The sequence below is a fragment of the Aedes aegypti genome, chromosome 3, assembly GCF_002204515.2.
Source record: "Aedes aegypti strain LVP_AGWG chromosome 3, AaegL5.0 Primary Assembly, whole genome shotgun sequence".
NCBI classification, from domain to species: Eukaryota; Metazoa; Arthropoda; class Insecta; order Diptera; family Culicidae; genus Aedes; species Aedes aegypti.
In genome coordinates, this window is record NC_035109.1 from 341829116 (window position 1) to 341844497 (window position 15382).

General features: G+C 46.1%; 4 protein-coding genes across 4 annotated transcripts; 2 read left to right on the forward strand and 2 right to left on the reverse strand.

Moving 5' to 3' along the window:
* Window positions 1-4253: 4253 nt before the first annotated feature.
* On the reverse strand, window positions 4254-4720 carry LOC110678296 (histone H4). The gene has a single exon (XM_021850956.1). It carries the CDS (start codon window positions 4604-4606, stop codon window positions 4295-4297), a length of 312 nt encoding a protein of 103 aa, XP_021706648.1. The 5' UTR covers window positions 4607-4720; the 3' UTR covers window positions 4254-4294.
* Window positions 4721-6214: 1494 nt separating this feature from the next.
* On the reverse strand, window positions 6215-6698 carry LOC110678295 (histone H2A). The gene has a single exon (XM_021850954.1). The coding sequence runs from the start codon at window positions 6635-6637 to the stop codon at window positions 6263-6265; it is 375 nt and encodes a 124-aa protein (XP_021706646.1). The 5' UTR covers window positions 6638-6698; the 3' UTR covers window positions 6215-6262.
* A 4405-nt stretch (window positions 6699-11103) lies between these two features.
* On the forward strand, window positions 11104-11631 carry LOC110678294 (histone H2B). The gene has a single exon (XM_021850953.1). It carries the CDS (start codon window positions 11205-11207, stop codon window positions 11577-11579), a length of 375 nt encoding a protein of 124 aa, XP_021706645.1. The 5' UTR covers window positions 11104-11204; the 3' UTR covers window positions 11580-11631.
* Window positions 11632-13955: 2324 nt separating this feature from the next.
* LOC110678235 (histone H1-like) lies at window positions 13956-14636 on the forward strand. Its single transcript, XM_021850854.1, has one exon. It carries the CDS (start codon window positions 13956-13958, stop codon window positions 14634-14636), a length of 681 nt encoding a protein of 226 aa, XP_021706546.1.
* Window positions 14637-15382: the final 746 nt, after the last annotated feature.

The following is a 15382-nucleotide window of genomic DNA, read 5'->3' on the forward strand; positions in this document are numbered from 1 at the left end:
CTCAGTATGTTTGATTTTCGTAATCCAATGCTGTTCCACTATTCCAAAGATGAGAGCAAATCAATACAGTTTGTGCTTGCCGCACAATTTCGTAGGTACCGAAGCAAGATTCAGAATCAGTCATCATCGTGCCTTTCGATTGATTCTGAACTGCACATAACGGGACTTCGATCGCCAACTTCCAGAGGAATAATTTCCCCACTGCGTGTAACTGATTTTAAGCGTGATTGGCGAATCGAACGCCTCACATCCCCATCGCAGTTTGGGTACGAGAGAAAGAGAGTGAGCACCGCCGCCATTTGCTTGCGTGCACCGAGAAAAATTTGCGGCTCGAAAATTTGGCCCTGAGCTCCTGACACTCAAATTGAAACCGGTAAATTACTTCCGCCGCTGTTACTACACGTGGAGCATTTCCGTTGGAGTGAACGCGTCTTCATTATTTTTGCTCACATGGCTTGTTGGGAAGTTGAACCCAGACACCTTCAGCATGGGTTTGCTTTGTAGCCACCGACTTTACCACTACACTAAGGAAGGCCTTAACTGCTATTTATCAACATTATGCTCTTCAAGTGCGTCTTACTGCCGAGTTTCAGATAATTTGGCCGATGCCAAACTCCAGATGCCAAAATAAATCAGTGTTTCATTAAATTGATGTTTCTCTAAAGTAATTCAATCTAGGGTGAATTAAAAAAATAAAACAAACCCACACATGTAGCAGCATCTACCTTACCTATTCAATTTGTAATCGATTAGTTAACTAATGAGAGATTAGAAACTCTTAAAATGCTGTTCCCAAGGAAATCTGGATTTATTGTGGTATGAATATTCAACACCTTAGGATTTTTTTTTTTTGTATCCAATATGTTTGAGTGCAAAAACTTTCGGCAAGATTATTTTAGGCTAGTAAACTTTTCTTTCAAACTCTTGAGTCAAAAAGTTAGAGCCAAGCTCAAAAAATCAAACAAACATTGTTTGGTACTACATTGCTAATTATTGAGAAAAGTGAAACCTTTTTAAGAAGTTAGTACCGTAAAATGGGGTGTTAAGGACTCGTGGGGTTTTAAGGGATTGAACTTCTCCATCAAGTTTGAAAAGTCACAAAAACGTCGGAAGTCTTTGTTCGGAGGATTGTGAGCTGCATTATGTGATCGGGGATATCTATTAATATTAGGTATTGTGGAGTCTAGATATTGAAAACGATTCAAACCATTTTTGAAAGAATTTTATTGGCAAAAAAAGATTTAACTACAAAACAATGAAACAATATTAACAAAAATATGTGAGTAACCCAGAACATAAGTATATTTAATTGAGATCACAACGCAGACAAAAGCTTTTGAAAATGTTATCTAGATTTCGCCTTTTAATATTTCTTATGGAAAAAGTTTCTTTTTGAAAGTTAGCGGGGTGTTAGGGGATTATCTTTTCTACTTTTTCCAAGTTACAAAACTCGTTCGATTTATGCCGATATATGTTCCATTATACTTTAGGCTTGTTCCGTGAAGTAAAACTGCATTGTAAAGGTTAAGGGGACTATTTTGTTTGTTACTGAATATTACTAAAATGTCTAGCCCTGAAAATATGGGATTTTTTTTTTTTTTTTTTTTCTCAGAGGCACCCGAGTTGCGCGAAGAGTGAAACCAAATCTACCTATCGAACTGTCAAACTGTCTACCTATCGAGCAGACCAGCAAAACAAATAGGGGCTATTTTCGAAGACGAAGGAGAACAATCATTCAAAGAAGCAAATGCAAATATATAGGTTATGATCGTGTTGCATTTAAGTATCAAAACCAATTCAAGACAATTTCAATATCGAGTTAGGGAGAGTTAACTGTACCGTCAAGCTACCATTCACCGTGCATTTAAGAAAAAATTGCACTTCAAAAAAATATAAAACTATTCCAAATAATTTGAAGCGTACTAGAATACCACTACGTAGCGGGCAATTATATAATAATTCAGGGAAAAATCTAAAACTAGTGATGCATAACAAAAAATTAGTCAAAAATTATGTTTGAAAATGTCATGTGAAGGTCGCCTCGTACCGTTCTATGTCACCATTTACCGTGCGTATAGTTTTCGTCATGATTTGATTTTGTATCTTGAAGAAACGTTGTTAATGGAGCAACTATGTTGCTAGTAGTGTGCGCATTCATTTTTAAGAGTATTCAAATCTTCATTTACAATAAAAACTATACAAAGTTTAAAAATTGGCTAAATTATTATTTTTTAATTAAAATCGTTATTGGAGGTTTGACTGTATTGTCCAAACCATTCCATATTCACCTAAATTCTAAATGTGAAGTAGTTTAATGACGACATAACAATAAATCTAATATTATCGCATAATTTCATGCCTTTTACACTATACACGGTAATAGGATCCATATATATTGAAAAGGATCCATTCACCGTGCATTTGGGTTTCGACTGAAACACAATAAAAATTCTAATTTGCATTAAATCTCATTGCTCATACGATGAAATACATCTTACTAATAATATCCACAGTGAAAACTTGTTGAAATTTTGAAAAATTTCATACTCTATCGTTAAAATAAAAAATGTGATTTTTTGGCGTTTCTACTAAGATTGTTGCAATATCTCGTTATCAAACAGAATTCACATGATTTTGTCTACATAAACTAGGTTTTTCAAAATTATTTGTGGCAAAAACTACTTCGTTTCATCAGTTTTATCTTATTTTGCTGACCAAAGAATGATTTGTGAAAATTGTATGAATATTCTGTAGGAATTTGTATATGTGCACGGTGAATGGAGGCCGCACGGTGACTGGTGACTTAACGGTATATAGGTTATGATCCTGTTGCATTTAAGTATCAAAAACAATTCAAGACAATTTTACGAAGTATTGACAGCTTCCAGATTAATAACTATGAAAGATTTAGCAGTTAAAAGAAAACGGTTTGCGTTTGCAGGAGTTCCAAGTTCGATAATATTGATGTATTATCTGATTGAGGTTGAGCATAACTTATGAAAATGAATGAAAGCATCAAAGTTATTGATCAAAAAGATTATGTTTTGTTGTTGGCAAAATATGGTTCCATTTGCGAAAGTCAAATTCCTTTACAACCCTGTTTTGCAGTTACGTCAAAAATCACACATTTTCATGATTATCTCAGAAATCTGCCATAGGATCCTCATAATTGTGTTTGGCACGCGACGAGAGAATCCAGTACTGACCCGATTTTGTCAGCCAATTTCAGATTTGTCAAAAAATTGGTATCGTCATGTTTTACCACGTACCCTCTTTAAAAGTCCATGTAACCATGTCGAAATTTGAAAAACGGGAACAAAATAAAATGACCCGATTTGGTCAGCCTAAAATTCATCGAGGGGCTGACAAAATCGGGTCCTTACTGTAGTAGGGCTGTCCTTTGTTTAATTATTGACATACTAGAAGTTGCTTGAAAACACCCCATTTTACGGTAGACATTTCATCATCCACTTTCAATACATTTCAATGAAACTGATTTGTTCAAAGTCATAAATGCTTGTTGTGGGGTTTGTAGATTCGAAGCTTGAAAATGTTCGTTCAAAACGATTTTCCCGGTGACCTTCTCAAATTCCCGGTTTTTCCCGTCGGTGGATTCAAATTCCCGTCTTTCTCCCGGTTCGGTGATTCGTTTTCCCTTCGTTTCGTTTCGGGTGCGCGAACACAATTCCAGTGCTTGTAAATATTGATTGCAACCGCATCCAGTGAGCGGGACATTATGGGACATTTCTCATAAGGTACAGTGTGGAACATGATGAAATATTTGTTCGTCCATCGCATTGTGGAACCGAGCGAGGCAAACTAAGAAGTTCCTAACGCAATCCTAATGGAATTTGATGAGGGTGAAATAGGGAGTGGTACGACGAGCGTTCCGTACCTGACACTGAAGTCCGGAGTTGAGATGCATGCACGTGAGATTGGTATGGAAAGATGCACGCACTGGATTTCACCGGCGTGGCATCATAGCGGTTGTTGTTTTCGAACCGACCGAAGTACAACAAGTAAGTAACAACAGTAGTGCCACCCCGGGAAATGACAGTGCTGACTAGACTAGACTATGTATGTATATATATTGGCATTTTATGGTGTCTTCCAATCGGAGACGAGAATTTTCTCCCCAAGCCACGCCACCGCCGGACTGCAAAAGCGTGTAGTGCTTGTCCCATTAGATTACCCTTGCTTTTAGTGTGTGAACATTTGTCATATCAACTCCTTGATGAGTGTGTTTGGTGGCCCTGAAAAGGGCCGTTTGAAGAGCGAAACTTTGGAATGCGATTTAACCTCCGAAACCGTACAGGGTGCGTCCCTGACGCTTCAGAGCGTAGACAACATCCATAGCGGTAACGGTTTTACGCTTGGCGTGTTCAGTGTAGGTAACGGCATCACGGATGACGTTTTCCAGGAACACCTTCAACACACCACGAGTTTCCTCGTAGATAAGTCCGGAGATACGCTTGACTCCTCCACGACGAGCCAGACGACGGATTGCGGGCTTGGTGATACCCTGGATGTTATCACGCAAAACCTTGCGATGACGCTTGGCGCCTCCTTTTCCGAGTCCTTTGCCTCCCTTGCCACGGCCGGTCATTTTGGATGAATTTGGTTCTGTGTTCGACGACGGTAGTACTGGAACTGATGGCTGCGCCAAACACTAGCGGCCACTTTTATACCCACTCGAGGGTTGAGTTCTTCTTTCCTCTCTTGCTTTTTCTATTCTTCCGTGGCTTCCGATTGGTTGCCTGCGTCGATATGAGCATATAAAAGAGGACTGCCTGGTTTTTTGACCCTCATTCTGTCGCTGCGTTTCAACTGATCCGTTTGGATTGAAAGCAAATTAATCATCATCTAACACAATGGCCCGTACCAAGCAGACTGCTCGTAAGTCTACTGGAGGAAAAGCTCCTCGCAAGCAGCTGGCTACCAAAGCCGCTCGCAAGAGCGCCCCAGCCACCGGAGGTGTCAAGAAGCCTCACCGTTATCGGCCAGGAACCGTTGCTCTGCGTGAAATCCGTCGCTACCAAAAGTCGACTGAGCTGCTGATCCGCAAGCTGCCATTCCAGCGTCTGGTTCGTGAGATCGCCCAGGACTTCAAGACCGATCTGCGCTTCCAGAGCTCGGCTGTCATGGCCCTGCAGGAAGCGAGCGAGGCCTATCTGGTCGGTCTTTTCGAAGATACCAACCTTTGCGCCATCCACGCCAAGCGTGTCACCATTATGCCCAAGGACATCCAGCTGGCTCGCCGTATCCGTGGAGAACGCGCTTAAATTCGGTCTGCATTATAGTTGCCATTCTCAACAAAACGGCCCTTTTCAGGGCCACTAGAGCATTCCCTAAAAGAGTTGTGTGAGCAATTTTCCCTTCAGTGTACCTAAAACTGTTTGTTCCCCTGGGGGAACGATTACTTCCTAAAGCCCCTTGACCTTCCTCCTACCACCGAACGATCATACTCTCAACACTGATGAGGGAGGTACGTCAACCAACCGACAACTCGAGTTGTCCCTTCATGCTTCGCTTTGCACACACTTTTGAATGTGCATCTCCAGCGCGGACTTCATTCTCTGGTACCGGCCGTATGTTTCCCCTTCTTCTTATGCTCTTTTCCGGATTCAGAAGCTTTCCCAGCTCGCCTCCCCTTGTTGCTACAAACTAGACAACTCGAACATCCAACATTGAAAGTTTGACCGTATGATTGAAACGTAATCTTTGGCTTGTTTACTTTGAAACACACCCCTATGATAGTTATAATTGATAATTGTGATAAATGTGGGGTTTGGAAATTGATTGATTCCTTTAATATTAGGAGCTCCTGATATAGCCTTTCCTCGAATAAATAATATAAGTTTTTTAAATACTACCTGCTTCATCAACTCTTCTATTGTCAAGCAGTAGATAGTAGAAAATGGGGCAGGAACTGGATGAACAGTTTACCCTCCTCTCTCTTCAGGAACAGCTCACGCAGGGCTGGCTGTTTCAATGTTTTATGTTTCTGTTTCGGCAAATTGAACTCCAAAAATCGAAAGTTCGAGGTATCCCGAACAGAACATTTAAGAAGCCCAAACGTTTCCCCCCGCGGAATCTAGGAATTGATTCAGAAATGGTCATAATATGGCCGATATCTCTTCATCGATCCTCTCTGTGGCTAAATTAGATAAATCTGCAATATTTCAACAACAACTCTCTAGCGGTGGACTGGATATTGTCGTCCTGAAAAGGACGGTTTTTGGTTTGATGCACGCAGTGTAACTTATGCCTTCTTTTCGGTTTTCTTCGGCAGCAAGACAGCCTGAATGTTGGGCAGAACACCACCTTGGGCGATGGTAACACCGGACAGCAGCTTGTTCAATTCTTCGTCGTTGCGGATGGCCAACTGCAGATGACGGGGAATGATTCTGGTCTTCTTGTTGTCACGGGCAGCGTTTCCTGCCAATTCGAGCACTTCAGCGGCCAGATATTCCATAACGGCAGCCAAGTAGACTGGAGCGCCGGCACCGACACGCTCGGCATAGTTGCCCTTCCGGAGCAGACGGTGAATACGACCGACTGGGAACTGCAATCCAGCGCGGTTGGAACGGGACTTTGCCTTTCCCTTAACTTTGCCTCCTTTGCCGCGGCCAGACATTTTGTGGTTGAGTTTGAGTGGACTTGAGAAACAAACGTTCACGAAGCGTACGTAAGCGGTACTGGTGGTGATTTCACTTCATTATTCATTAAATTCATGTTTATTTGCAATTTTTGGTTTACAAGGTAATTGGTTTACATGTCAAGAGGTTGACCGATAGGTCCTTCAGCTTTGGTCTTAAAATTGGATTTTGATAGATGTTTTTGTTTTTTTTTTTTTTGCGGTTTTACCATAGTTGTAATATTGGCCGTATGGGCTCTGGTGGTTTTTAAAAGAAAATTTGTTATCCTAGCTACTATTTACAAGACTACAATAAAATTTGATAACCTAGGGGGGAACGAGGTCCCGGATGACCTGCTGGTCCGATTGGTGGCAACGAGCCCTAAATCTACCGATCGAGTCACCAAAGCGCTCCTCTAATGTTTTGATCTCGGCCAGACGGTGAACCTCGGTTGTCCTCGTTCTCGGAGGGCTGTTGAGGATCATCCGGAGGAACTTATTCTGGGTCCTCTGGAGCCTCAGATGGTGGGTTTTAGCGCAACTCTCCCAGATTGGAACGCCATATTCAATTACTGGAAGAATGACCTGTTTGTAAACAGCAAGCTTGTTCTTCAAAGACAGAGTTGACTTCCGGTTGATGAGTGGATAAAGTGCTTTTAGCAAGATGTTGCTTTTGATGACCGTTTTGTCAACCTGCTGTCTGAAGAGAAGCTTGCTGTCTAACGTTAGCCCAAGGTAGTCGGCTGCATCAGACCATTCCACCGTTGATCCACCGAGGGTGATTTTACAATCCTCAGCCGGAACAAGTCTGGGGGATTTGGAATAGGGGAAGAGGATGACCTGGGTCTTCGCTGCGTTGATACAGATCTTCCAGCTGTTCAAATAATCTGACAAGACGTTCAGGCCTCTCTGGAGTCGAGATGTTAGTGCTCTCGTGAATCTGCCGCTATAGACGACTGATGTGTCGTCAGCGAACAGTGACAGTGAGCCGCCTTCAGGGAGCTGAGGCATGTCCGAGGTGAACAGGTTGTATAGTAGTGGTCCTAAAATACTGCCCTGTGGAACACCTGCGGGGATGTTGTGGGGGTCTGAGTTGACTCCATTGAGGGAAACCCTGAACGTCCTGTTAAACATATAATTTTTGATGATTTTCACCAAATAGGTGGGAAGATTGTATCGGTGCAGCTTGTACACCAGGCCGTCGTGCCAGACGTTGTCGAATGCTTTTTCAACATCGAGCAACGCCATGGCGGAGGATTTGGCAAGGGACTTGTTCCGTCTGAGGATGTTGGTTACTCGAGTCAGTTGGTGCACGGTTGAACGACCGCGTCGAAAGCCAAACTGTTCCTCGAGCAAGATGTTGTTTTGATCGGCTGCCGAAAGCAGCCGTCTGTTGATCGCTTTTTCAAAAAGCTTTGATAACCCTGAGAGAAGGCTGATGGGTCGATAGCTTTTGGGGGAGGAAGGATCCTTCCCAGGTTTCCTAATGGGGATGACTTTTGCTGACTTCCACGACGAGGGGAAGTAGCTAAGTCGGAGGCACTGATTGAAAATCAGTGCCAGATGTTGGTAGAACTGGAGACTCAATTGCTTGAGTTCCAAGTTCAGGATGTTGTCGAAACCTGGGGCCTTCATGTTTTTGGATGTTTTGAGATAGGCCAGCAACTCGTCAGCAGTGATCTCCAACTCCTCCGAGAAGTCGTTGGGAGATCGGTGTAGGTTAGCTGCGTGTTCGGAAACAGCAGCTTCGTGTGGGCTAGGAATGTCTAGCCCTAGTTTGTGGGAGCTGACGAAATGCCGACCTATCTCAGCAGCCTTCTCCGCAGGGGTTATCAAGCGATCCTTAGAGTCGGTGTTGTCTAATGGGATCAACGGTGGAATAGGTCTGGGTTTGGATTTCAAAAGTTTGGTCATCTTCCAGAATGGCCTAGCACCATCTGGGAGAGAGCGGATCTTGTTGGAAAAATCATCGTTCCTGAGGTCCACCATTCTGGCCTTGATTATTTTTGATATGCGATTGACTTCGCTTTTCAACGCAGGCAGACCAGTGCGTTGGTACTGCCTGCGTTTGGTGTTTCTTAAACGAATGAGATCTTTGGTGATACTATCGATCGTTAGGGTGTTGCTCACCTGTTGGACTGAAGGTACGTGTTGCTCCCTGGCTAGAGAGACCGCTTCCTCGATCGTTCGCAGCTGCCGGTCGACGTCTTCAGTGGTCTCGGGGAACTCCCTGTAGTCAACGCTGCTGTCGACTGTCTGCTGGAATCGGGCCCAGTCCACTTGGTGGTAGTTACGCCTGGAGATGATGTGCCGATTCACTGAGGAACCAACTTCAATCACCACCGGGAAGTGGTCCGAGCTGAGCTCCTGATATGCCATCGGTTGCGTGGTGTTATTCACGTTCGTGACGAACAAGTCCAGCGTCGCATGGGCCCCAGACCGAGTCAGCCGGGTTGGACTGTCCGGGCCTAGGATGGTGTAGTGCCCCTCTTGGGCATCGTCGCACCAGATGGTTCCATTTGAATTGGTACGGGAATTGCCCCAGGCTGGGTGTTTGGCATTCAGGTCCCCAGCGATGATGAACTGTCCCTGCCGCCGTGTCAGCTTAGCGATGTCCCTTCGGAGTGCAGCCGCTGACCCGTTTGTTGCATTGGCTTGAGTGGGACAGTATGCAACAATTAGGGTGATGTTTCCGTCGGAGGTGGTAACTTCCACTCCGATGGCTTCGATGATCTGAAGCTGGAGGTTCGGCAGCAGGCGACAGTTGATATTTTGCTTGAGTGCAATGGCCACACCTCCCCCCCTGGAGTTCGGCCGATCGAGTCTCACCAAGCGGTAGTTCGGGATATATGCGCTCACTTCAGGTTTGAGGTGAGTTTCTGTTATGAACGCCACATCAGCCTCCTTTTCCTCCAGGAAGCTGCACAGCTCGATGGTTTTGCTCTTGAGAGAGCAAGCGTTCCAGTTAACCAGAACCATTCTAGCCATACTGGATGAGCAGCATGCCCAGAGTGTAGATCTGGTCGTATCTCGTTTTGCAGCCACGCAGACGGACCGCCATGTCTTGGAAGATTGGGAGCAGCTGTTCCGGCTGGTAGAGGGGAGAGCCATCCTGGGGGGGGAGGGTGTCACTGCTGTTGGAGCTGGCTTGATCCCGTCGCAATCCGGGAGGGGAAACCCACGGGTTCGTTGGGGGAGCTGATGGTGAGGCGGCAGCAGCTACCAGCCGCTGCTGTGGTTGGAGTGGGGGAAGCACCGGTATTTCGCGGCGAGACCGAGCGAGAACAGGAAAGTGGCGCTCGTTGAGCGGCGGTGGGGCCACTGACTTCTTCCTGGTTTGGTTTTTGCTGGAGGCCCTGTTCCGGATCTCGATGAACTCGGACCTCGCCTTGCACGTCTTCGCTGTGGGTGCGTGGTTTTCACCACAGTTGGCGCACTTCGGATCGGCTTCTTCGATTCGTTGACATGCCTCGAAATGGTGATCTTCGCCACACCGGGAGCAGCGGGCGTTCATGGCACAGTTCCTTGATCCGTGGCCAAAGCGGAGACAATTCATGCACTGCGTGACGTCTTTTTGCTTCGGCCTGTACCGGACCCACTCCACGACGGTGCATCCGATGGTGCTGATGGTTTGAAGGCTCTTCATCGTACTGGTGCCGTGTTCCAGATGGACCAGGTACAGCTGGTCACGGTGGATGCGGGTTTGGTTGTGCCGGATGATCTTGTAGACGCCGGTGGGTTTCAACCCGATACTCACCAGCTCCTCCATAAGCTCCGATTCTGGCATGTCGTCAAGCCCATGGAGCACCACCTTCAGTGGTTTGGTTCCAGGGGCATCGTGGGTGAAGTACTGGAAGCGCTTCTCGTTGAGGTAATGCACCACCGCGTCGTAGTGGGGTTTACCTTCGGTCATCAGCTTCACACCGAAACCGCACAGGCGAAAGGTGCACTTTAGCCCTTGCGAGATGAGCTTTCGCAGATCCGGGCGTAGATCGGCCGGGTCGTTGTACACGAAGATCGGCGGGCACTTCTCCTTCCGCTCGATTGTTTTCAGATCGTCCAGCCGCGGTGGCTTCGCCTTCCGGTTTTTCCTCGTCTTTGCCGGCAAATCACCAGCGTCGTTGTCTACCAGCCCATGGAACTGGTTCTGCGAGAGAATCCTCTTCGCAGCGTTGCCGTCTTGCTCGTTGCCGCTCGCGGAGCGCTTTTTCGAGCAAGCGATAGCGGCTGCACCTGCCGCTGTGTCACCCATGACGGGGGATGATAATGCACACGCCAAATCGAACGACTTTTCACTTTCCGAGAACTGAGCGTAAAACACGTCCGCACGTGTCGCTAGGTAACGAACGAATGATGGTGATTTCACCGGATGAGGGTATCTTTTATACATGCGTAGCCCTGCGCTGCACTCATACTAGGATGGTGCGAACGAAATGGATGAAGTAGCAAACGAAGCGAAGGGGCGGAACAGCGCTCACCATTCTACGGGTATAAAAGAGAACCGACTGGTTCGGTCGGGCATCAGTTTCAGTTTTCGTTTGGAATCTAAAACAACGTTAGCAGCACGATGGCACCGAAAACCAGCGGAAAGGCCGCGAAGAAATCCGGCAAGGCCCAGAAGAACATTGTCAAGGGCGATAAGAAGAAGAAGAAGCAGCGCAGGAAGGAAAGCTACGCCATCTACATCTACAAGGTGTTGAAGCAAGTTCACCCCGACACTGGCGTTTCGTCGAAAGCCATGAGCATCATGAACAGCTTCGTCAACGACATCTTTGAGCGTATTGCCGCCGAAGCCTCCCGCCTGGCCCACTACAACAAGCGTTCGACGATCACATCCCGCGAAATCCAAACCGCCGTCCGGCTTCTGCTCCCGGGAGAGTTGGCCAAGCACGCCGTTTCGGAAGGCACCAAGGCCGTCACCAAGTACACCAGCTCCAAGTAAATGACGACCGACACTGCGTTCAATCACACCAAACCAAAAGGCCCTTTTCAGGGCCACTATTTCAATCCCGAAAAAGAGTTGATTTTGAAAATCTGACACTAGACTGTTTTATCACACTATTGAACCGACTGAGGTAGTGTCACGGCGGTGACTTCATACGTGACAACACCCCCCTCTCTTATCAGTTTGAATTTATTCAATTCATTTTATTTATTCGATGTTATCAGTTTCAGTATTGATTAATTATAACGATTACAGTTGCAGAGATTTGGATCCCCATTCAGCTGCGTAATAAATAATAGGAATTTAATTGTTAAGCAGTATAGGGAAAAATCTGTTCACAAAAAAAACCCTAGATCTAGGTTTTTCGATCAGTTTGAATTTAAAGCAAGAAGATCCACTTCGTACGTTCAACATTTCTGCTGATTGCAAAAAAAAATGTTGTGCCAGCCATGTTGTACCTTAACCACACTTCATTCACTAGCAGAACGTTTAAAGTTCAATATTTATGCTGATTGCCATGTTGCACCTTAACAACTTCATTTTTGCTATCGGTTGTGCTGCATGTTAGTAGTTTAGACAATTTTGACATCATAGGACTAGCTAGCTAGGCAGGCATGATGACAAGTTTGGTTCGTTCTTCTTCTCAACGTATTGGAAAGAAGCTCATTATGTTTTCTAGCGTCCCATTACAAACGATCTCGTAAGAGCATCCCAGCAGTTCAGGCTATCATAATAACGTTTATCGAACAACAGTTCGTCCCCTTGATGCTACAACTAGATAACTCGAAATTTGAAATTTTTGACTTCAATATGTCAAAACATTTTTCTTAATTAGATCTGCAAAATATCCACAGGTCTTAAGCGTGTGATTCAAAATACACAAGTTAAAGATTATTTTTCAATCATAATCTCTGCGATTAACCATCACCTTGTTAAACGGTCATACTTTCAAAGTTGCACATCTCAAAAATTTTGATTTTCGAGTTATCTAGTTGTAGCATTAAGGGGACGAGTTGATGCAAATGTTATCGATCGGATAAGCTCGATAATGCCATCAATCAGTTCCCATTGATGGGGCCCATTCACATAGCTCATGGGTGGGTGGTGTGTCTTCGAGATGTAACGGGTCAAACGAAACAATGGGTGGTGGGCGCGTTTGCAAATGGTCATTGTTGGCGTTATGAAATTTGCGAATGATGGTGACATGACACGTTGTGTGGTTGCCATTCGGCTTCCTGGCTCGGGTGTTGCTCAGTACTAGCACGGACAGACACGTTGAACAGCCCCTGAGGGCACTGTACACAAAAATATATCTCGATCGGGGGAGTGTAGGGTGCAGTTTCTACACCGGGAACACGTGCCGTGGGGCATGTTAGGGACTTCCGAGAACAATTTGTCGCGAATTCAGCGCGACATGTCCGGTACTACTGCCGCCAGAAGAGATTGTATGGAATGTTCATTCGATGCAACTGCAGCTAGCAAAACCGATGCCTATTCGGGCAGATTTCGCACTAGCTCATTTGCAGATTCCACCGCAGGGAGGGTGCTTGCTTTGCTTGCTTGCTTCTTGAAGTAAAACATTCTCAGATAAACTAGATCCATAGTAGCACGTGCACTGTCCTTTTCCAATGCAGTTGCCGCCGATGGCTGAGGCAAATGCCAGCAATTTGCACACATTCGACCAACCAACAGTGCACAGGTGGAAGGTGATTAGTGTTTGGTGACATTGTTTTCCGGACAAAATGGCACAAACTCGTGTGACTGACGTCATAGTCGAGCCCAAGTTTTCGGTATGTTTGATGAAAAACATCAAATTAACATTGTTCAAAGTTTACTAAAACCAAACGCGTAACATCGCTCGTCGGCACTGGGAATGACTTTGTTTGAGGCTCATTAGGGGCCATTAGACACCGGCATACTGGCTATACCCGCATGTCACCGCAAAGAGCAACCATTCATGTTGCCAAATTCACCACCGCCGTGCAGGGTGGTATTGTTTCAATAGTTACTATTGATTGTTTTATCGAGCAAAGCCACACCATATGGCGCACGGGTGCTGTAAAGACATGTCTCAGCGGTGCTTCTCGCGAAACCGGCCCGATGTGGCGATGACGGGCTGCTAGCGAGACTCATGCACTCACCAAACGGACATACTAGACAGGCAAATACTTAGTGCGATTACCGGAAAAATGCGTTTTAAAAAGGTGTTACCAAAAATATGTACAATATTTCGCGAACAGTCATCCAGTGGACGACCATGTCTGCATCCCTAACACAGACGACGAAATCGAACACCGCACTGTTGCCAGAATTTCCGTCATTCATTCGTTTACTATCGCCATCGTGTGAGTGTTACTCTAGCTACCTATCGAGATGTCTGAAGTTGCCACTGAAGCCGCTGCCGCAGCCCCGGCTGCCTCGCCAGCCAAGACCAAGAAGCCAAGGGCCCCCAAGGGACAGGGCAAGCCGAAGAAGCCGTCGACCCACCCCCCAGTCAACGACATGGTTGTTGCTGCCATCAAAACCTTGAAGGAACGCAACGGATCGTCCCTGCAGGCCATCAAGAAGTACATCGCCGCCAACTACAAATGCGATGTCGCCAAGCTTGCCCCATTCCTCAAGAAGGCCTTGAAGAATGGCGTCGAGAAGGGCAAGTTCGTCCAAACCAAGGGCACCGGCGCTTCCGGTTCGTTCAAGCTGAAGGCTGAAGCTAAGAAGGCCGCCAGTGAGAAGAAACCGAAGAAGGCCGGCGAGAAGAAGGCCAAGAAGGCTACCGGAGAGAAGAAGAAGGCCACCAAGAAACCAGCTGGGGAGAAGAAGGCCAAGAAGCCAGCCGGCGAGAAGAAAGCCAAGAAGCCGGCTGCAGCCAAGAAAGCCAAAGCTGCTGGTGCCAAGGCTGCCAAAAAGGCCGGTGGTGTGAAGAAGGCTGCTGCTCCGAAGCAGAAGGCCACCAAACCTTCCAAGACCGCCGCCAAGAAGCCCAAGACCCCAAAACCGAAGAAGGCTGCCCCAGCCAAGAAAGCTGCCGCGAAGAAGACCGCTGCCAAGAAGTAAATTTGGGACAGCAACCGTACTGTTGTAAAACAGTATCTAACATCCAATCAGTCCTTTTCAGGACTACCATCCAAGTTTAGAACAAAGAGTTGCACAGTCAATGATATTCCATTCCTCTCACAGAGGGAAATAAATCCCCCCGAAAAGTTACGTGCACTTTGCCACTGAATGGCGAATTCTTCCCGAACCCTTTCGCAAATCAATAAAATTGGCCAATCATGCAGCACTGGCTGGCACTCACTGTAGCGGTGCATCCGTACCCAAAGCAAACCTCCACTAGAGGAACAGCTTTTGATACACTCGAATGATTCAAGGATTTGAAGACGTCTGTCGACTTAAAGGCTCCCCCAGATCTAAGCGACTTTTTACGGCGACAGCGACAAAAAAAAAAAAAAAAAAAAAAACGTCGCGATTTCGCTGATGCACTGTTTGATAAGCCACAGCGACGCGATTTCGCAGCGATTCGCGTCGTGTCAGTCAAGATGGTTCCATAGAAGAGTGCTTGCAGCGACACGACAACGAAATCGTGTCGCTGTCGCCGTAAAACGTCGCGTAGTTTTGGGGGAGCCTTATTTAAATCGGGTTGAGATTCGTAGCGTTGCCTTGTGAAACCAAAACATGTTTTCGCGGCAACCTGGAATCGAACCAAGGACCTTGCGATCGATAGGCCCGTGCGTTTTCAATACACTCAGGCAAATGGACTATCGAAATACATTGGATGCACTTATGAAAATTCGCCACAATAA